At 39.7% G+C, this 22,990-nt stretch overlaps 1 protein-coding gene across 1 annotated transcript in view; it reads right to left on the minus strand.

Annotated features, from left to right (window-relative positions):
• The window catches only part of PSMD1 (proteasome 26S subunit, non-ATPase 1), a 100,809-nt gene extending 81,977 nt beyond the window's left edge, over window positions 1–18,832 (minus strand). The window contains exons 1-9 of the mRNA XM_068544251.1: window positions 18,658–18,832; window positions 14,547–14,590; window positions 13,837–13,910; window positions 13,476–13,645; window positions 9,937–10,142; window positions 6,975–7,118; window positions 4,611–4,837; window positions 2,050–2,110; window positions 863–991 (exon numbers count right to left, since the gene is read on the minus strand). Of these exons, the coding sequence (XP_068400352.1) occupies window positions 863–991; window positions 2,050–2,110; window positions 4,611–4,837; window positions 6,975–7,118; window positions 9,937–10,142; window positions 13,476–13,645; window positions 13,837–13,910; window positions 14,547–14,590; window positions 18,658–18,673 (1,071 nt within the window). The 5' untranslated portion in view covers window positions 18,674–18,832. The remainder of the gene's footprint in view (window positions 1–862; window positions 992–2,049; window positions 2,111–4,610; window positions 4,838–6,974; window positions 7,119–9,936; window positions 10,143–13,475; window positions 13,646–13,836; window positions 13,911–14,546; window positions 14,591–18,657) is intronic.
• Between the last annotated feature and the right edge of the window lie 4,158 nt (window positions 18,833–22,990).

Genomic DNA, 22,990 nt, shown 5'->3' on the forward strand with positions numbered 1-22,990 from the left:
TTTCTCTTCAGTATCTTGCTCAAGGTCTCCAAAGTATTGGGGTAACCTGAGGAGCAATGCTGCACCTCTTCTGGCACTGTAACTCTGGCAATCACCAAAGTTATTGTGTTTATTTTTAATGAGACTGCGTTATAAAGATAAACATCAGAAAATTGCCATAAATGCGAATTATATTATTCTTTTTGCCATCTGTAAAAATTATTTTGAAAGTCTGGAGAAGCATGATTACATATGCCTCAATCAAACAACTGTTTAGTAATGGAATAGCATATGACAATAAAAAATGAATAAATGACTTTGGGAAAGGATACTGGGTAAATAACACAGGCAAGGCAGGAAGATTTTTTTATACTATGTATCTTTTTATACAAAAACATTTTTTGAACCAGATGAATAGATAATCTGTTCAAAAATTAATAATTGTTACGATCAGTATCTCAACAAAGGTTACAATATCAAGGTAAGAACCCCTATTCTCAAGGAGTTTGCAGTTCAGTGGGAAAAACAAACACACAAATAACCTGTATTAATGTTCTGATTGTGGTATTTGTCCAAATGCCACATGTATACATTCAAATAAAAGCTAACTTTAAAAAGTGGGACTGGAAAAAAAAAAAAAAAAAAAAGCCACTAAACTTCCCAATGAGAGACTAGCACAAAAAACAGGAGCTCAATCAATATTAATTCCCTTTCTTCTTCAACAAGATCAAGCATTTCTCCCATGGTTATTTTTTTTTAAATACTTATTTCCTTGATCAGGAATAAAATGCAACGAATTATTCAATAGGAAATAAATATAAGTACTTATTAAAGAAAGAAATAAATATAAGAAAAAGGCCTCCATTACAGATGAATTTCCTACCTTTGTGTTTTTTAGAATCATGAGATCTGTGTTATTGTTTCGTATTAAAAACTGCAGATGTAACTCAATAGCCATTTCACCACTTAGAATTTTAATCATTTTCAAAGTCTGGTCCTTGGGCTCTGGACTCTGCCAAACAAACAAGAATGAAAATTATTGTATTACTGAAATACAGTAAGCTAACTTTATTTTAACAGCCCTAAACCAGTGAAATTCACAGTCATACAACAAAACCCGTATTTTAACAGTAGGATCTAGAAAACTCATGTATCATTTATTTGAGAGAAAGAGTAATTTATTTCTTTATTAGATGCCATTGAGATATGATACCAGCTTGATGGAAGAATGCTATTCATTCCAAACTCGCTTCCAATATAAAATATTTTAATATTAAAAAAAAACTGTAAAAGAGTTAACTAATTGCTGGTGATATGCAAGGAGAACTATTTTATACACAGCCAACTTATAGTTTAGGTGAGAAACTCCCTCCTCCAAATTGAGAAAAAGCACCTTTAACCAACACATATATATGATCTCATGAACTACCAAGCCATCAACACAACTCTCCAACCACGTGAAAGAAGAGTTGAAATTTATACACCTGATAACCAGAAACCGAAAATCCTGATGGAGGAAACAGTTACATCCAACAGACCACTGCTCTAATCCCTGCCCCACTCTTCCACACACCATGAAGACTAAAAATGAAGACAACTAAACTACCCCCTCCCCCTCTATGATAAGTTGCCATTTATTTGTTAGAAGCCATACTTTTTTTCTCACCCTGTGACAGGTAATTCAGAGTTATTCTGGACAGAGTTCATTCTTTGATAAGGATCTGAGGATTTGATTTCTTCTAAGTCAAGTGCTTTCTGGGATTGATCTTTTTTCTTTTTTGGCCGTGCTGTGTGGCTTGCGGGATCTTAGTTCCCTCACCAAGGATTGAACCCAGGCCCTGTCAGCAGTGAAAGCGCCAAGTCCTAACCACTGGACAACCAGGGAATTCCCTGGGATGAATCTTTAAAATTTTACTTTTTATAGAAAATCCATTTTTATAAAATAACTTTGATATCAAACTTAATAATAAACCTCCATAAAAGCAGGTATGAAGCACTTTTAAATAATTTACAGTATAGTGTGGAAATATATGTTTAAATGGCAACCTCAACTTCAAAAAGCACACTTACCGCTTCTGGTGTCTTTCCTACAAGTACACTACCTGTCTTTTCTTCTGTTTCCATTGAGTCACTAAAAAGAAGAGAACCAATAGTTACTAATGTGATAAATATTTTCTGAATAGTATGTGTGGGTGGCTTTTTTTTTTTCTTTTAATCAAATTGAAGGTCTGAACCATGTCCAAATTAAATATTTTGCAAGGAAAAAACAGTTAATTACTTCTTAAGTACTGCCATTAGGAAACAAAAAAGATTGTAAAATAAGATGGAGGCAACCCAGTTACTGAATTTCCACCAAATAAATTCATAAAAACACGCAAAGCAACTAACTAGGTTAGCAAAATATATGGACAACAAAACCAGGTGACAAAGTATCTCTCAGATTCCCAAAACACGGTCAGGTGAAGATACACCACCACGAGCCACAAAGACCAGTCTGAAGCACAGCAGCTGGAGCCTCAACAACTCTTAAACGAACCAGCCAACACCCTCTTCTAGGTCAAAGCACTACACTGAGGAGAAAATGCTGGGCACAGAATCCAAATTAAGACGGCAGAAATGAGGGAAAAAGAAGGCTGAAATAAAAGTGAGAAAGGAAACAGAGCCAGGAGATCTCAGAACATAAGACACCATTTTGTTTAAAACTCCACAAACACAATAAAAGAGGAAGTTCTAGAGAACAGGGAAATTAGAAAAACTATCCTAAACAAGCCTCCTTTGTAAATATTTAGGAAAACTAATTTCAGTAAAGATAAACCACAAAAAAGGATCAAAGTAAAATCCCATTCACTATTATAAGAAAAAATTATTTGAAAAGAGGTCAAAGATATGAAGAAAACTTTTACAAGATATAAAAGAATATTATATATCAGAAATGAAATAATATAACTAGGGAAAAACTGGGAATGGAAGAAGAAGGATAATTACTTCAGAAATTAAGATCAACTCAGAAAGAACATGAAAGCAAATAAACACAACACAAGAAAAGGAGAGGGTAAGGAGAAAGAAAATTTTAAAATCAAAAAGAAATAAATTAAATGCTATTACCCCACGATTAGGAACAAAGGAAGAATGTTTGGATTTCCTAACCAATGCAGAAAAAAATAAGGGGGGAAAAGATATGAAAGTTATAAAGGAAGAAGTAAAATTGTCTCTGTTCACAGATGACATGATTCCTATGTAGAAAATTCTATAAAGGGATCTATAAAAAAAATTTACTAGACCTAATAAGTGACTAAAGCAAGGTTGTGGGATTCAACATTAATATAGAAAAATCAATTGTTAATTCTACATATTAGCAACAAACAATTGGAAATTGAAATTTAAACGTACCACTTACAGCAGCATTGAAAGACCTAATATACTTAGGAATAAATCTAGGGAAAAATGTACGAAACTCCTGTACTAAAATCTACAAAAACACTGTTGAGAGAAATGAAAGAAAACCTAAATAAATGAAGATTACAAGATTACTGACTTACAGTAATTTTTATTAGTTCTAATAAAAGCGTTAAAAAAGCTGAGAATGGGGACTTCCCTAGTGGTCCAGTGGTTAAGAATCCGCCTGCCAATGCAGGGGACACGGGTTCGAGCCCTGGTCCGGGAAGATCCCACATGCTGCGGAGCAGCTAAGGCCGTGTGCCACAACTACTGAGCCTGTGCTCTAGAGCCCGTGAGCCACAACTACTGAGCCCGCGCGCCTAGAGCCCATGCTCCGCAACAAGAGGAAGCACTGCAGTGAGAAGCCCCTGCTGGCTGCAACTAGAGAAAGCCCGGGCACAGCAACGAAGACCCAACACAACCAAAAATAATAAAAATAAAGAAATTAAAACAAGAAGAAGAAAAGGACTAGTGAGAGGAAACATCCTTGTTTAAAAAAAAAAAAAAAACACTGAGAATGTTTCTAACTGTACAAATATCTAACCCAAATGCCTAAAATCTAGCCCAACCTACCCCATCCGAGATTTTTTTAAAAATTTATTTATTTTTGACTGCGTTGCGTCTTTGTTGCCGTGTGCGGGCTTCCTCTAGCTGCGGCGAGCAGGGGCCACTCCTCGCTGTGGTGCGCGGGCTTCTCACTGTGGCGGCCTCTCCCGTTGCGGAGCAGGGGCTGTAGGCGCAACGGGCTTCAGTAGTTGCGGCTCGCGGGCTCTAGAGTGCAGGCTCAGTAGTTGTGGCGCACAAGCTCAGTTGCTCCGCGGCATGTGGGATATTCCCAGACCAGGGCTCGTACCCATGTTCCCTGCATTGGGAGGCGGATTCCTAACCACTGCATCACCAGGGAAGCCCTATCTGAGATTTTTAATTTACTTGATTAGATAGCACACATGCTGTCTGGCAGGCACCCTCCCCATCAGACAACCACTTCCATTTCTTTCCAGAAGGGTCCATTTCTTTGGTTTTCCTTAATGTATGCAGCAGAGTGCAAAACAGAGCAATAGCTTTAGTAAGAGGCTAATCTATGAAAGCCAATGGTGAAATTTATTCTTAGATTATGTTGTCTATAAATATCTATTCTCAAAATGAAATAAAGATTGTTGAATTCGTTCTGATACAGAAAAAGATACTTATACCTGTCTTTCTCTGATCCTGGAACAGTACCCGTATTGGTGGATCCAGGCACAGAAGCAATAGGGGTGCCAACAGTTCGAAGATTCTGGATTACAGATGACAAAAACTGCTGGCTAGCGCTTTCATACAAATCAAAACAAATCTGATAAGCCATCAGGAGGTTGTCTTCCTTTACCAATTTTTCTAAGATATCACTCACGGCCTGAGGATCATCTAAGAAAATTAAGCACTGAAATGCAGATAAAGAACAATTACATAATAATTGAAAACTTTGTCTACAAGATACTTAGAGAGTGATAGTCAACAAATATAAGTAAAGGCAAACTGGGGCGGACTATCTAGTCTAGCATTCTAGTTCTGATCCTGGCACCAAAGTTTTCCTGAAAATGGAATCTGCCTTCCATAAGAAAATCCATACAACTTATATTCACAGCTCCTAACACTGTGCCTGGCAATTAGCAATATTCAATAACCGGTTGGTGAATGAATCTTGGCTTCTTTAAATCTTATCCATAAATCGCTATCAAGTGCTCTGTAACTTATTTTCTGCTTTACCATAAATTGTAGGAGTCGTTCATTCATTTAACACATTGTATTGTGCTGGGCCAGGACAAGAGGCACATTTTAAAATGACCGTTTTGAAGCATTTCTCTTACTACTCTTAGGATTTGCCACATGTTTTAACAAAAACCACCCAATAAATTTAGGATTTTTCTTTTAAGAATTCAATTAAAATGTTCTTGTTCCCTTAAGCAGCAAATAACTCAATTTCAAAATGAACACATTAACCAAAGTTATTATAAATTAAGTATAGGAAATTAAGGAAACAAAATAAATGACCAATACCAGGAGACTGGTTAAGAAAGGCAAAGTATATCCACTGAATGACTACTGCACAATCAAGAAAGAGTTTGTACAAGAATTTGTGAAACATTAAAACATGAAAAAATGTTAAATTGAAGGAAATATATAATTGATACTGTTTGCTTCCAGGGAAGGGAAATTGGGAGCCAAAGGAAAGAAGTGTCAAGAAGACTTTTTACTGTATATCCTTTGATTCTTCATGAATTTTGAATCATGTGAATGTAATATTATCTGTTCAAAAATGTATTTTAAAAATGTAAAATAAATTAAAAAAAATTTTTACAGGGACAAGGAATAAAATAGCTAAAAGAAATAAAATTACTTCTGAGGAATAAAACTGCAATACACAGAGGAAGAAGGCAGAGGACTACTGTTTTTCATGTAAGTTTTTAAAAACTATTTTAAAAACTATTAAAAACTATTTAGAAGCAAACAAAACTCCAGAAACCTATACAGAGAAAAGTGAAAGGAAATATACTAAAATGTTAGGTAGACTTCAGGTGATATAAAAGTGGATATTTTTCTTCCAGCTTTCCCTGTGTTTCACACTTGGTTTAAAAAGCATCAAAAACTATATATAAAACAGATAAGCAACAAGGATTTACTGTACAGCACAGAGAACTATATTCAGTATCTTGTAATAACCTATAACGGAAAATAATTTGGAAAAAAAATAAAAACCTGAATCACTTTGCTGTACATCTAAAATTAACATAATATTGTAAATCAACTATACTCAATTTTTAAAAAAAGCATTCAAAAAAAGGATGTATTAATCTAAATTTTAAATATGTATAGAGGATAGAAACACATATTGAGAACACATTATAATGAAAAAATAACAAACCAAATGCGTGATAAAATGCTGTGCTCTAAGCAGAATACAAAAATTTGTCAATAAAACACAATCTAGCCATTGAAAAGAATGAGGTAGCTCCACACGTGCTAGTAGGTGGAAGAAAAACATTTATGAATCTTTTAACTGGGAAAAGGCCAATGGAAAGGGAAAGATACACTTTTCATCTTATATATTTTCTATACTGTCTTAATTTTTTTTAAAGTGTGCAAGCAAGTCCATACATGAAAAGAGATAAAGAAAATATACCCAAAGGTCTTGGCTGGTGTTCGGGGAATGAAACCAAAGGTAATTTTTATAGCTGAAATTCTTTTTAGAATGACATAACATAGGTACCGTTTTTATCTTTTCTTCTACCTTTTTTTTTTTTAACCTCATTTTCAAAAATTTCCTTAAATGCTTGGATTATTTTCAAAATGAAAAAAAGAATACATAGAAATAACACATTATAACAAAACAGCTTTTTAGTTTTGAGAGATTGTTTCTTATCAGTAAAATGGAATATAAACGCATAAAGTATCTTCACAAGGCTGTTGTAAAGATCAATTGAGATACATGTATGAAATTACAGTGATGTGATGTTATATAATGTAATGTAGTGAGGCACGGCCCAGCAGTACAGTGTAAAGTAATGCAATGTTATTACCTGACAAACATTGATGAAATCAGGTTTCTCCAAGTTCATGTAGATTTTAACTAGAACTCTCAGTACTTTATTCCGAAACTGTTTATTCTGCATTAAAGACATGCAGAGCTTGAGGCTATAAGCCAGCATTCCTGGGACATCATTCTGAAAGAGATAATTTGAAGAGACATGATCATCTGGTTACTGAAGCATGTTTATTTAGAAATCAAATTATTTTAATCGATATTCTTTAGCCATTCTAGGCAGCTAAAGATTTATTTGCTACTTAAACAATAAAACTTAAAATTTTTAACCATTTTAGATGAAAATCTTAAAAGAAAATTACCTATTTCCCTGTCTTCATGAAAAAAAAAATAGGTGAAAACAATTAAATATTTAGTGATCATCCAGGATCATGACTATATGACCACAGTATACTATAACTGTGGTGGTGCTGTTAATTATTATAAAATGATCTATACAGCTGTACATATACCAAGTGGCTATGCTTTTCAATTGTATCTGCCTCTAGTCTTGCTAATCCTCATGACTTACCGCCTATACTCACTGGCCAGGAACACAGTGTGATAGAACTATTCTCCAGCTCTGAGTGACTCAAGCTTTGAGTGCTGTCACATCTAGCTGGTGCTCTCCCGAGGAAATTTTGACTCCAGATTATTTATTTATTTATTTATTTTATAAATTTATTTTATTTATTTATTTTTGGCTGCATTGGGTCTTCACTGTTGCGTGCGGGCTTTCTCCAGTTGCGGTGAGCAGGGGCTATTCTTCGTTGCGGCATGCGGGCTTCTCACTGCAGTGGCTTCTCTTGTTGTGGAGCACGGGCTCTAGGTGCATGGGCTTCAGTAGTTGTGGCACACGGGCTTAGTTGCTCCGCGGCATGTGGGATCTTCCCGGACGAGGGCTCAAACCCATGTCCCCAGCATTGGCAGGCGGGTTCTTAACCACTGTGCCACCGGGGAAGCCCCTCCAGATTATTTATGTTTACCTGTGGTTCTTCACAGCATACCCAATATTTGAGATACTAACCTAAAAAAGTCCTTCAGCATAAACAAGCATGCTGAAGAGCTACAGGAGTACTTCTCAAAAAGCCAGTTGAGAAATTAAAAATTCACAAAATTTACTAATTCGAAAAGATATACACACCCCAATAGCAGTGTTATTTACAATAGCCAAGATATGGAAGCAACTTAAGTGTCCATCAACAGATGAACGGATAAAGATGTGGGGTGTCACACACACACAAATGTATATACACAATGGAATACTACTCAGCCACAAAAAAGAATGAAATTTTGCCATTTGCAGCAACATGGATGGACTTGGAGGGCATTATGCTAAGTGAAATAAGTCAGACAGAGAAAGACAAATACCGCATGATATCACTTATATGTGGAATCTGAAAAATACAACAAACTAGTGAATAAAACAAAAAATAAAAGCAGACTCACAGATAGAACAAACTAGTAGTTATCAGTGAGGACAGGGAAGGGGGAAGGGAGCAGGGGATAAAAAAGTGTTATTATAGGATTATATGAAATCTTGTGTGAAACTTGTGAAAACTGTAAAGTACTATAAAATTTAAAGATAGCTTTGTTCAATGATTAAAAAAAATTTTTTTTTAAAAAGCAAGTTGTGACCTATCAGCGTATACATGATGAAATCAACTTAATGGGACTAGCATTTTTTAAAAAATGAAATACAATTTTAAAATATCAGGATTACATCATAAGTAGAAAAAGTAGGTATTATTTCATCCTAAGTTACATCTATATGTATATGTGCACTGGGATGTAAAGTAATACACATTTCTTACTCTGCTTTATTCTTTAAAAATTTATCACCCCTTTACCTTATAGGGAATAAGGCTTCACTGCCTATTCCTCCAGTGGATTATTCCATTTGGGCAGGAACTTTGTTGGTCTTGTTTGCCACTGTATCTCCAATGTCTAGAACAGTGTCTGACACATAATACGCACTCAAAAAATATTTGTTGAATGAATAAAAACAAATATTTTAGTTCTATTCACCTGAAGACAAGGGGAAACTACAACTGCACAAAAATCAAACAGAGCAAAATAAGGGCCGTTCTATGACATTGGGTCATTCATTCATTTACTCATTTAAACAAATCTTACCACTGCTGCTAAACACTGCCTTAGGCTTTGGGGACCCAGTGGTGAAAGTACCTATCCTTAAGGAGGTTATAATGTGGTGGACCTAGCTGGACCTAAGGGTTGAGGAGGGTATGCCTGGCAGGGATTGACAGAAGGATCTGTAAACAAATGACAGTTGAGCTGAACTGTGAATCTTGAACAGGAATACAGCAGGTAAAGAAAGAAAAGGAAAAAGATGTTTTTGGCAGGGGCAATACTTTTGGCAAGGGGAATGGGGTATGGTACATCTAGCAGAAGAGACAAGGTCAAAATGGCTGGAGTGCAAAGAGCTAGCTTGTGGAGAAGGATACGTAGTGAGGCAGGCAAAGTGGGCATGCAGATCAATGTCCATTTAACTCAGTCTTGCACCTCTCTGACCACTTTGGTTGGTAACTTACAACTGTCGTAATTATTTCAAAACCCCCCCAAACCAGGAATGTAGCTTATAGTTTTAACCATGGTAAATGCATTACAATAGTAGTTTACCAATATAGTCTCCTTAAAAAGGGCAGGGTAATTAAGACAACTTCCCCATGCAAGACCTCAAAGGAATAAATGTGGTAAGATAAAAGCAACTATTTGACAAACACAAAACACAGCCAAGGTTCATTTATAAACATAAATATAAATATAAAATACATATATTTTATATTTTATAAATATAAAAATAAAATTTTTCTCAAAAGAGCACCTTATTATATCTAAGTTAGATTTTCTTTTCACTACCCATGCAATTTTCAGTTTTAATTATTTGCTCTGCTGATTCTTCATCAATAGCAATCTCTAAAATTCCATCATCTACCTACCGACTCAAGTACAGTCTTCTCAAAGACGTCCAGTCTTCGTGTCTCCAGAGCAATGCCGATAGCTTGCTTATACTTGTGATCATCTAGACATCGTTGAAACATTTTATTCACGATGCCTTCCAATCTCTGGTCAATTGGTTTTTTTTCTCCTTCAGGCAAATCTGCATTTTCCACACATTGTTTGGTGTAGTGATCAATGCACTTTGCTATAGAGAAAATAAAATAACTCTGATCAGCTGGTAAATTGGGCTATACTACTAGAAAGGACAATGCCTACATTTATAATCATAAAAAAAACTTATGGGATGACTATGGAGTAATGAGCAAATTTCAAATTTTTTAAATGTTGTAAGTTATACCTTCAAGTTAATATTGTTCCCTCCATAACAGTTACACTGCAGGGCTACACACTAATTCCAGTAAGCTGACATTATTTAAAACATTTCTAGGACTTCCCTTGTGGCGCAGTGGTTAAGAATCCGCCTGCCAATGCAGGGGACAGGGGTTCGAGCCCTGGTCCGGAAAGATCCCACATGCCGTGGAGCAACTAAGCCCATGCACCACAACTGCTGAGCCTGCGCACCTAGAGCCTGTGCTCTGCAACAAGAGAAGCCACTGCAATGAGAAGCCCGCGCACCGCAACGAAGACCCAACGCAGCCACAAAATAAATAAATTAATTAAAAAAAAAAATTTCTATCTTGTTACTGTTTATTATTCAAAATTATGTTATTCAACTTGACTAAACTGCTTATTCTACAGAGTTGGCTACAAATAGCTGCTGTTTTCACTCTCAAAAACAAACACTTGCCATGACTGAGGATATTAACAAAAACCCTACTGTAGCAATTATCACATGGCAATAAATTACACTTCTTCACATTAATGAAACTATTAGATCCTTGACAGTAGAGAGTCTGTCTATGACCTGAAATGTGCCACAGGTTCTAAAGGCAATCCCAAGATTTCCAAAAACCTTTCCAGCAATCAGCTAAAATATTCACTGTCTCAATGTGAGGTAGGGTTGAACCTATTCACACATACTTCCCCTCTCCCCCAAACAGGGAGTCTGAAAATTCATGCAGTGGTGCATGTGCATAATTTGGCTTTCCCATTTCACGATGATTTGGGTGAATGGGGAGGAAGAGGCAACATACTGAAGGGTATCATGTTTACAACTTACACTGCTTTACAATCATACCTTAAACTTTTTAGGAGCAACCAAGAAAGGAAATTTCCCTAAACCTTCTTCCACCTTCTTAAGGAAAACAGCCACTCAAGCTGAATGACATATATAGCAGTTATCCTCTCTATAACTCACTGGCCTGTCACCCTCCCTTTCAAAGAGAAAGGTACAAGGAAAAGATTAATTAGTTGCCAACTATAGCCCCAGGAAACAGAAATGATTTGAACTAGGATAAAGAACTGCTGGTCTACTAGATGGCCCATGTTAATGGGTCTATATTTTGGGGGAAGCAGAGGACTTTTATAAATTGGAATATACCACATTCAGGGTCCATCCAGGCAGAATTAGGCAGGTTCAGGTATAGTTAGTAAGAACTAAGTGGCACTCACAAAGCAGACCTTAAACAATTTTGGTTGCAGAAAATCTTCACCAGGCCCTAATATGAGCTTTTTGAACCAAATGCAGTTGTGAGGAAACATTACCCCTACCTCATCAGAAAGGAATCTCAGATTTATAACATTTGGGGAGCTTTCCTTAGTTAATAACTGAGGGAGAAAAATGTTACCTCCCAGGTTTCAAATGAGACTTGTGCTCTCCCTTACCAGGTTTATGTCATAACTGTATTCCAGAACCGAGCCTCATTCCTAGCTGAAGTCTTATTACAATTGGGAGAAGATTGAAAATTCTAGCCTTGAATTTTCTGAGTGTATTGTTTATGACATTCATTAAGATCCTAGGAAGGCTTTCCTAAATTCTATTTTATATATCCTCTCACAAATCTCGCTGACATTTAAAAAAATCCATTCTAATAGTCTCAAGAAAACTAGAAGGGTGAACCCCATTTCCACACAAAGAAAAGCAAACAGAACTGGTCTACCAGTCAACAATCACCTTCTACAAGCTAAGACTAAGATGATACACAGGAAGGCACCTACCACCTCATAACCTCTTATAGACCAGCTGTCCTGATTAAAAGCATCATTTGTAAAATGTTAACATTGCAAGCACTTGCAGATCACCACTGGAAAAAATTATCAACATTCATCAAAAAAAAATCCTTCAAATAAGAGAAAAGAGATAAATGCACTTAACTCACCATTTCTAACTTAATGTAGGGAAAGTGCTCTGGTTTCAAATGATACGGTCTATTCTTTAAAATCATCTGTTCTTCCCACAGGATTCACAGATGAAAACTCCAATTCAGTGAGTTCCCAACAACAACAAACTTACTTGCAACATTCTCACACCATCATGGCAAAAAAATTTTAAATGTGAACACAAAATCTTACTTCAAACTTCAGGGACATTTGAAAAGTACCTCTCTGGACTGCCTTGTGCAGCATTTCCCAATTTCTGAAAGAGAATACCAATTTTCTCCTTTTAAGGGTTCAGGTGAATAATGCAGATCTCCTCTTAATCAGCAATTCAAAAAACTATACTATACACACTTGACAGAGAACACACTCTTGGGCTCTCTGTAACTATGATCTAAAGCTTGATAGTCAAAAAGACACGTCTGAAGGGTATGCAATCCCTTCTTTCATCTATTAGAACAGGAGTTTTCAAACATTTTTAAAGCTACAAAAGCTTTGAACAAACTCTTACAGAGCTGGTTCAACTTACAAGATAGAGAATCCCGAACCTTACCTGTGTGCTACCCTCTCACTTCAAAAATACAGAAGCAAATAAAAAAACAATGGTTACTAGTAGAAACAGTATGGATTTCGTAGTGAGTAAGCCTGGGTTTTAAATTCTGACCCTCCTATTTAATAGCCATGTGTCTTTATCATCTTGAAACCCAAGTTTTCTCATCTGTAAAACAAGGTTAGCTCCTTCTTCACAGGGCAGCTGTGGAATAAACTATGCTATGAAGAACGACCAGTACAGTGCCTAGTACAATGGAAACACTCAATAATGATTTCCTGTGTTAGAAACAACTCTATAAATTACTATCATTTAATTTCTGTTATTCACAATAATCAGATTTAATTTTTTCATGTAACAGTATGCTCATTGGAAAAGAGATAAACATAATCACTGAGATAACTATCTTTGTGTTAAGTTGGCTGTTTCTGAATAATTTCTTAGATTCATTCTTAAAATATTTTGTGAGTAGAGTGTCTTCATTATTACTGTTATTCATGTTACTGTCCATTACAACAAAAAAATAACAAAGCACAGAATTCTAAGGCACATCTAAAAACTCAGCCTGCATAAAATTACTGTAGAAAGATTATGAACTTTCAATTTAGATGAAATGTGGCAACCTCAAAAATTCAGGGAAAAAAATGCTATATGTACTAGAGCAAGAAAGAAGCCAACAAGATAAAGCCTTACTAGATGGAAGATAATTACCTATAATAGTCTCCACATATTCAGAGTTATCATTGACATTGAAGAGGTCACCTGCTCCAAGTGCATAATTCAGAGACTCCTCAAAAGCCCCCAGGTGATAAAATACTTTAGATGCCACTAAGGCTGCAAACTGCCGACTCCGGAAACCTTCATCTTCATACAAAACTTCTCTGAAAGAAATTAGGAAGTATAGGCCTAGTTCAAACTGTGGTTCTCCTTAAAAATTCCAAATCTAAATACTCAAGTCGCAATTTAGTGGCAGCAAATTTCTAAATGAATTAATAAGCCACAGACCCACATCCACAGATAATTAAGGTTGATCTACTTTATTCCAATTTATAGAAATAAAGTAAATTCTTACATTTTGTCTACAGACTCAGAAATTTCTGCCCAGAAGTCATTGACAACTGCATTCAATTTGTGTAGTGCAAATTCCTGTAGAAGATAAAACCAAAATTCGATTTTGAGACAGACTTACCATTATACTTCCTTAAAAAAAAGTTTCCAACAAATCAGTGGCCAAATTCTAAGTCATATTTACTAAATGACAAATACAAAAGTTTACCAACTGACTTATATTTTCCATTGGGCTTACACACTTCCTTTCTGTTTTCAATCATAAAACATAATGTCATTCCTTATCATACTGAACATTTTTCTTCTTTGACAGTATGTATAAGATTGACTCTAGGCTGCTGGTTTGGATATAAATGAATTCAGGTGCCTAGAGCCAACCAAAGTATATTCCAAATTTTTGTCAAATGAAAATAGTTTTAAAATATGTGATACAGAAGTAACTTTTTGTGATTTCCATTGATAAGAAAACTGGTGTGTGGGGGGGTGGTTTCCAGGTGCCACACTGAGATTTATTTGCCTCAGCTTTGTTAAACTCTAGGGAAAACCACTGCTGTTGCCAAAATACTGTCCTGTCCTCGGGCTAGATTTCAATGACTAGGTATAGACTAAGTAGGACGGCTATTTTAAATGGAAGAAGATATACAGATTATCACTAAATTCAAAGAGCTTCGAAGTACTCATATTAAGCCCAGTTAATTTTTATTCGACTCATACCTTAAGCTGTGGTTCTTCTTCATCCAGAAGAGAAATTATTCCAGCTATAAGACAAAAGGTATATGATTATGAAATATATATCCTAAGATAAACTAACGCTTAGTCAAAAATATATCAGAGTTGGAAAAAAAGTATTTTTTGAGGGGTGACTTCACTAGAGGAATCATTATTTTTCTTTAAAACTGAAAAGGTTTATATTTCAAATTTTAAGAATTAACTATGTTATCAAACCCTCATAATACCATATATATCACATTATTTGCCTAATTCAACAGTTTTCAAAGCTTGGTTCCTGGATCCATTAGCATTAGCATTACCTGGGAACTTGTTAAAAATAAAAATTCTTGGCCCCATCACAGATCTACTGAATTAGAAATTGTGGGGATGGGGTCCAGTAATGGAGCCATAAGCCTTCCTTGTAATACTGATATTCATTACAGTTTGACAATCACTGGCCTAATTTACTGACCAAAACGAGAAATTTTCCTACACAATTTTTGAATAAAATTATTCACACAAAATAAACCAAGAGTTATAAAATTATTTACAAAAGCAGGAGTACTTAGTCATCAACTCACAGAATAAAATAATTCGATTATTTCAAGATGCCTATGTTAAGGCACCTCTGTTGTATCACAAGTAACCTAGAAGGCTCTGCTAAATGATGAGCAATCTCACTTGTTCTGACTTCAATTACTGAAGCACAGCATTCCCCACGTGACCCTGAGGTGATTAGCACTAACACTGGAGAGTAAAGGAAATAACTGTCCTCTCCAAAAAAATGCACCCTGAAATACAGTCATATAGCAAAGGGATTATTAGAAAAAAAGATGTGGGAAATTACCGTCCTTGGACCATGAAGGAAACTAAACTGTGTCTCAGATATGTTTTCCATGTAGGTCTTAAAATCATTCCGGAACACTGAGTTGAAACTGTGAGCTGATACAAAAAGTGTCAAGGCAACTTTCCTTAGGAGATGTAGCCATTTCTAACAGGTAAGTGTAGGTTCGCCAAATAGCTTCGTCTTTAGAGAGCCATACAGGAAAAGATATAAAATTTAGCAAACAAAACTATGCCATGGTTCTAGCTAGGGCATACTACTGTTCAAAAAGCATGAAAGCAGATAAAAGGAACTTCTTGGTACTCTAGGTTGGTATAACAAACACAGAACAGACAGGTTGAACTGACAGCATGAAGAGAAGACAGATTAAAGAATGCAATCAGGGGAGGGGAGGGGGATTGTGAACTAGTGACATGGAAGAGCTGATAGACAAGAGTACCTTAAATGTGGTAGAGATCATAAATGGCAGAATGCTTTATCAAAATACAAAAAATGCTACCCATTCCCTTACCGTCAATCAACGGTATGTCTGAACTGCTTTTACCAAAAGAGGTGATGGATTTCTGTATACTCTCCTGTTTGGTTTCACTTATGACTAATGTATTAAACGGTTGTCCTGGCTTAGAAATGCAGCCGTTGTCCATGGAACACAACTGAATCAAATACCTACACTCCATACACAAATATTTCTCATCTTAAAAACAACAGAACTCACCTTTAGATGGGGGACGAGGTGCACCTGGGGAATGGGGAAGGTTTCAGGATGCTAAAAAATCTCTTATGCCATAATATGAAATCAGCAGATATTACCTAAAGTTGCTCTATCGATTTACAACATTATTTTAAATAGCGTATTATTTATAAATATAAAGGTATGCTCCAGAAGACACAGCTTAAAAGTTGAAAACAGTTGCCTCAAGGAATAAGAAAGGGAAAAGAGGAGTGGGAGACTATTGTTTTAAAGCTTTTACGCATAATTTTCCTTTATTATGTTAAAAAAAAAATTCATTCTCATGTCTCCCTCCAGCAACCACCTATCTCTATCTCTCCGCTCCCTTTCACAGCCAAACCTCTTGGAAAAACTTAACAGTACATGTTGACCTCTTATTCACCACTGTGTTCTTAGTGCCGTGCAAGTGCCTAGCCAATAAATGAACAAATAAACTGACTAATCCAAACTAGTACCTGTTAGGTTCCGTTTAGCACCCGGGACAGATCCTAAGCCATAGAGAGCCAAAGGACAGGAAACCAGGTGACAAAAGGTTTGGAGCAGAAGCTGATAAGTAATCCAGTAAATGTAACCAATGACAGTAACGAATACACACTATGCTATCACCACCGAGTCTCAGAGTAAGACCTCAAAAATCATTAGGTTTAAATTCTATTAAATCCCCACCAAGTGGTGTTTCAGCCTCTACTTAAAATACTCTGGTGACTGATTTATTGATTTGATCAGCTAACTGATTTCTTCATTCGAGAAATACTTTTGAACTTCTGTCATCTGCTCGGCAGTTGTTCTAAGAATTATGAAAAGCTTCCCGCCCAAAATTCTACCACAGAGAGAAAAACAGTAGTCAGGCAAGTAAACAAAGTAATTACAGGACTGTAATGAAGAGAGGGGACAGCTGAGGGGGAGAGATGCAGCATGTTTTAATAGAATGATCAGGAAAGACTAACATTTGAGCGGAAGCTAAAGATTGAGAAGCTAAGGGAAAACTTGAGGAAGAGGAGTTTAGAAAGGGGGAAAAGAATGTGGCAGGGCCTGAGGTAGGGGAGAAAAATTGACATATTCAAGGAACAGAAAGGCCAGTATGATTAGGGTATAGTGAGGAAAAAAGTAGTACAAGACAAGCCAGGAATCAGATCATGTAGGCCTATAAGCCTGGATTTTATTATAAGCACAATGGAAACCACTGAAGGATTTTAACCAAAAAAATAATATTATGTGATTAAGGTTTAAAAAAGAATACTCTGACTACAACACGAAGAATGGACTATACGGAGGTAACTGTTGGAAAAAACAAAATCTTAAGGCTGTCAAAGCAAGCCAGGCAAGAGATGAAGGTGGTGTGGGCTAAGTAGAGGGATCTGAAAAACAATGAGGCCTACACTTACAAGCAGCAAGAAGTTTAGTGCTAATGTTCTCTTTAGAGAACTCTGACTGGATGGAAAAGCTTTTCCTTACATTGAACTAAAATTCATCTCCCAATCATCTGCACCCACTGGAGACAAAACTCTAATCCCATGTACAGGTGACGGCTCTTCAAGTCTTTAAAAAGAACTATTATGTCTCCCAGGGTCTCCACCAATTTCTTTAAGCAATCCTTATAAAACACATGGTTTGGAGCTCCTTACAAGTTACTGTCCTCTGATTATCAGTTTGTTTATAGCAAAGCACTTGTGGGGCAAGTGTGGAGTAAAACAGGACGAGAAAAAGGTTTGTGAGCAGAGACGAAAAAAGGCACCAAGGCTGAGGACAGCTACGTGCACATCAATCTGCAGCCCGGGGCTTAAAAATCTCCACTTGAAACCTGACTTCTACAGCTTATGCCGCTGCAAACGTCATTCCACGATCTACGCACACAACGGTTAAGTGCAGGAAACCTGCCCCGCACACCCATGAGTTCTTTCTTCAAGGCAGCCTAGTTAGCATCTAGCCTCAAAACCACAGTTGGATTCTCAGTATAATGTCTGCCTTCAGGATGCTGTCTTCACCGAACACGAAAGTTCTCTGGGTGCTTTAACTAAATATCCTTAGAACAGACCCAGAAACGACCCGCCTCAAGCCTAATTTAATTTCGATTTCCCTCTAAAGAGAAAAGTGCTAAGTCAGGTCGAGAAGTACTTAAGTAGCATGGGCTCCCTTACAGTCCGGCTGCACGGGGGGACCATCCCACCCTAACCACCTGCAAGGAAGGGCTGGGCTCGGACGGCCCCACATGGTCAACCGCCGGAGGAATGGAATTAAGAAAAACCCGTCGGGGTCAGAGAAGGGCCCAGGAAGCCCCTCGTGTCCGGGCATGGGGGTGTGGCTGCGGAGGAAGAACGAGCCGGTCAACCCAGCGCGATTCCCCCGAGCCGGAGGGGGTCGCGGGGCCCCCGGAAAGCCCGGGCCACACTACCAGCCCCCGGCACGGGGGGTGAGCCTCGCGCAGTGAGCAGCCGCGCAGGCCGGTGCTCCGCCGGGAGGTGCCCAGTCACCGGCCCTGACTCAGCTGAAAGCCGGCGTGGCGTCTCCTCCCTTTCGGCGCCGGCTGCGATCCCACTCACCGGCTGAAGTGATCATGGCTGCGCCCCGTACTAGCTCGCCCGCTCGCTCGCTCGCTCGCCGCCCCGGCCGCGCCGTCTATCTGTCAGCTCCCTGCCCCTCGCTCCGCCGCGCCGCCTGGCTCCCCGGGTGCCCGGCTCAGTCACTCGCCTCTTCAGGCCACCGGCTCGCTTCTCACCCAGGACCCCGCCCGCCTCGGGGTTGCCCGCTGTCCCGCCTGCCGCCTGGCACGAATTCTCCCCAGGCCTGTGTCTTCCATGCCGCCACTGCCGCCCCGCCTCGCGCGGGAGGGTGCACGGAGAGCTCCATGGTGTTCTCTAATCCTCCTCGAGGTCAGCGCTCCCGCGGGAATGGGAACCCTCGTCCGCACCTGGGATCAGGCTTCAGAATAGCCACCCCTAGAGACAGGACCCACCCCACCCCACCCCCGCCCCCACCGTCACCCGCCATTGCTGAGAAAAACGGGTTGAGGAGAGGTGCTCGCGGGGCTCGTAGCGCCACCTGCTGCTCAGGAAGTCTCCCTGCAGCGCCCACCCCGCGCCCCAGCCAAGCCTTTGGGGATCCCGAGAGGGCGAAGAGCGTTTTCTTAGAAGGGTGATTTTCCATTATTTTTAAAAACCAGGGCCCAGCTTCCAAAGAAATCCAAACATAAATGCTTTACAATCATAGCACGATGAATCCCTAAGTAAGCACTGGTTTATAATAAAGTTGAACAATGAAGGGTTTTATTTACATTTGGAATAGTTAATACTGTACATGGTTTAAAAATCAGAAATATAAAAAGATATACAGTGAAAAGTGTTCTGAAGGAAAAACAAATTTTCCATTCTTGTCTTACATCTGACCAGTTCCTCTCTCCCTCTGTAGCGACAGGTTCCTGTTTTTTATGGTATCTAATTTGGAATGCCTGTTGTGACAGCCATCTGCAGTCTTATACCAGCTTTAATAAACAATTTAGCTCCGACAGTGTTGCAGTGCCAAATGCAGGGCTACTGTCGTGAGAGCTTCTGATTTTTCCAAGAAAAGCCAGAAATCAGAATTTTGTGTGAAATCCTCGGAATTTTACATGTTGGCAAGTTGGGTGAAATGGGTGAAGGGGGTGGAAAGGTACAAACTTCCATTTATAGGATAAATCAGTCCTGGGGATGAATGTACAGCATGACGACTTACAGTTGTATATTAGAAAGTTGCTAAGAGAGTAAATTTTTAAAGTTCTGATCACAAGAAAAAATTGTAACTTTGTGCAGTAACGGATGTTAACTAAACTTATGGTGATAAGCAGTTCACAGCACACACAATACCAAATCATTAGGCTGTACACCTAAAACAAATACAATGTTATATGTCAATTATATCTCAAAAAAAAATGTTGGCAACTAATTCAAAATGTTTTAAAGCAGAGAGGTGGCCAGTTTGCCATCTCTGCTCTTCAAAAAGAAGACATTCTCTATGGAAGGACGATTCTGTCTCTGGCTGGGACGCTGAGCTTGTAATTGCCACAGTCTCATCTGAGCCCCATGGGAGCCCTGAGAGAGGTCCCTCTCTTCTTGGACATTCTGCTGTCCCAGGCCTCTGGCTTCTCCCTCTCCATTCCATTCTGCACTCTTTAGTCAGAGCAATCTTTTTCAAAACTCAGCTCTGACCACTGCCTCTGCTCCTTGAAACCACGAGTCCCCATCTTGGGCTCTGTTCTTCTGCTTTGTTCTTCCCTGTTTCTGTGCACAGCCTTCCTCTCACTCCCCGTTCTCCCTGTGGGAGTGCAATGCCTCGGATTGCCATGGACAAGGTGGTGGCCCTACAATGTACCCCTGCAGCCCTGCCCTCTCTCCAGGGCATCAGACACACACCTACCAGGCATCTCTGCTTGATGCTCCTTAATTCAAAGACCTCAAAGCTGCATACATTGCGGCCCCCCCTTGCCCCCGCTGCATGTGTGTCTCCTGCCTTGATCCCAGTGTGATGAAGGGCATCCATCAGCTACTGAAGCAGGGCCCCCCAGGGAGAGGGTGGGTAGAGGGCACCATTGACTGTTCTGTCCCCCCTTACCTGGTCTGCACCAGATCTGGTCCTCCCTAATCTCTCTTACACCAGCCCAGCCTCCCATCTCACTCCATTACCCCCTAGTCATCTCCCCCTCTTCTCTCCTGGCTGCAACAGTTCCCAACAGCCTTGACTTCCTGCTCACCATCCCACAATTCTCCAGGCCATTCTTCACAGCTAGCCTGGAGCACTACCCAAAACAAGGAAGGCAGGGACGGTCTCCTCCAAGCTTCTCCAGGACTTTCACCCAACCCTGCTTACCCTCCATCTTTATGTCCCACCCCTCTGCCCTGTGTGCCACACTCCTGCCATCCTGAACTGCTCCGATTCCCCGGAAGGCTGTACGGGCATGGTACCTTGTCTCTGACCTCAGCACCTGCTCTCCGCTCTGTCTTCAAGGCCTCTCCCCCTCATCCCCAGCACCTCCTCCAGGAAGCCTTCCTTGACCACCCCACCATGTGTCCCCTTACAGCCTTTACCCCACACAGCTATAATCATGTTTTCTTGCCTATGTCCCAACTGGACAAGGAACGACTCAAGGGCACAGCCACATCTTATTCATCTCCGTGTCCCCTAGAGTAACTAGCACAGGGTCAGGCACATAGTTGGTGCTCAATAAATATTTGTTGGATGAATGGATGAACACAGGGTCAGTTAGTTATTGGCACAAGGCTAGAACTCAGACCAATGTCTCAGAAACCCCTGCCCTCTCCAAGACTCTAAAATGAGCTCTTTTTAGAGGACATTTCGGACACAGTAAAACCACAGAAAGAATTCTTACCCAGTGCTCTGTTCATAAACAACTATCTCCCTCCAAATATAGGAATAACACAAAAGATCTCAAAACCCAAACGAGGTCAGCTGTGGGCTCACACAGTTACGCGCTAGGCGGGGGCCTCTGTCAGGGTGACGGGAGGAAACCGTGACCCTGCTTTTTCTTTGCGGATGTGCCCACCTTGAGCAGGATTCAGTCCGAAGCTTCGCCGAAGCACCTCCCTGGCCCGCGCGGCGCTCTCTAGTGGTCACAGCGCTCCCCAGAAGGCGGGGCACATGGGAAGGGGCGAGCGCTCTATGACCACCCACCTCTACCCACCCCCATCCCCTCAACCCGCGAGCCTTCTGGCATTTAAATCCTGGGTCTTAGGAGGCCTCGGTCTCCTGTCAAGAACTGGGCTTGACTGCTTTTTGAGCTGCACAGTGATAAGGTGGAAAGCGCGGGTGTCGGTGCCAGGACACCAGGGATCAAATCCCTGTTGCACAGCAGCCCTGGGGTCACCTGAGCCCTGCTGTAGAGGGGGCTGGTCTACCTACCTGGCGCCGCCTGTGAGGGGAGGTGCTCTAATCAAGGGCTTGGCATAGAACAGCGCGGAATAAAACTGGCCACGAGGCTAGTGGTTGCTTCCTGTACAGCACTCAGGCCACGTGCTTTTAGAGTAAAAGCGTTTATTCAGGGAGCAGAAACGTGAAACGCAGACGGTGACTCGGGCCTCCCGTAGGTAGGTGCTTGGCTGGAGGGAAACGCCCGGCTGGGGCTGGAATTGTTCTGGATGGACTGAGGCACGAAAGAACCCGGAAGCCATCGGAGACGCTGGGCTCTCTTCCCTCTAAGGACAGTGTCCAGGAGGGCAACGCCTATCGTGGGCAACCGGAAATCTGCCCTGGATGAAGTGATGCTGGAAGCCACTGTTCCCTCGCGGGGGGAGGGGTGGTTGGGGGCGGGGGGAGGGTCTATAATGACCAACCAGCTCTGGGCACGTGGCCAGGGGTGGGAGGAGGCACAATGAACCCCCAAGCGAGATCTCCTGCACTCTGGCTGTCCTGTCTAGTGGCTACTAGCCCCAGGTGGCCACTTGAAATGTGGCTAGTGCAACCCAGGAAACTGATTTTAAATTAAAATCTTACTTTATTGAAATTTAAAGACTGGTACCCAATTCAGTCATTGGGAAACTTTTAAAGTATCTTTGGAACAATTTGAGGATGTGAATCTATTTTTTCAACTATAAATTTAATGAAATCTAAATACAGATTAAGTATATTGGATAAAAATTTAATATCTGAATTGGCTGTAAGTGTAAAATTCTCACAGGGTTTCAGAGATGCAAAATGTCTCATTAAAAAAATTTTTTTTATATTTACAGTTGAAATACTATTTTGGACATACTGGGCTAAATAAAATGTTAGTAAAATTAATTTCACCTGTTTCTTTTGATTTTTTTTTCTAATGTGGCTACTAGAAAATTTAAAGCTACATATGTGCCTGGTAGGTTCTTCTGAGACAGGTCTGGTCTAGACTCA

This window comes from Eschrichtius robustus, chromosome 5 (assembly GCF_028021215.1).
Source record: "Eschrichtius robustus isolate mEscRob2 chromosome 5, mEscRob2.pri, whole genome shotgun sequence".
Taxonomy (NCBI): domain Eukaryota; kingdom Metazoa; phylum Chordata; class Mammalia; order Artiodactyla; family Eschrichtiidae; genus Eschrichtius; species Eschrichtius robustus.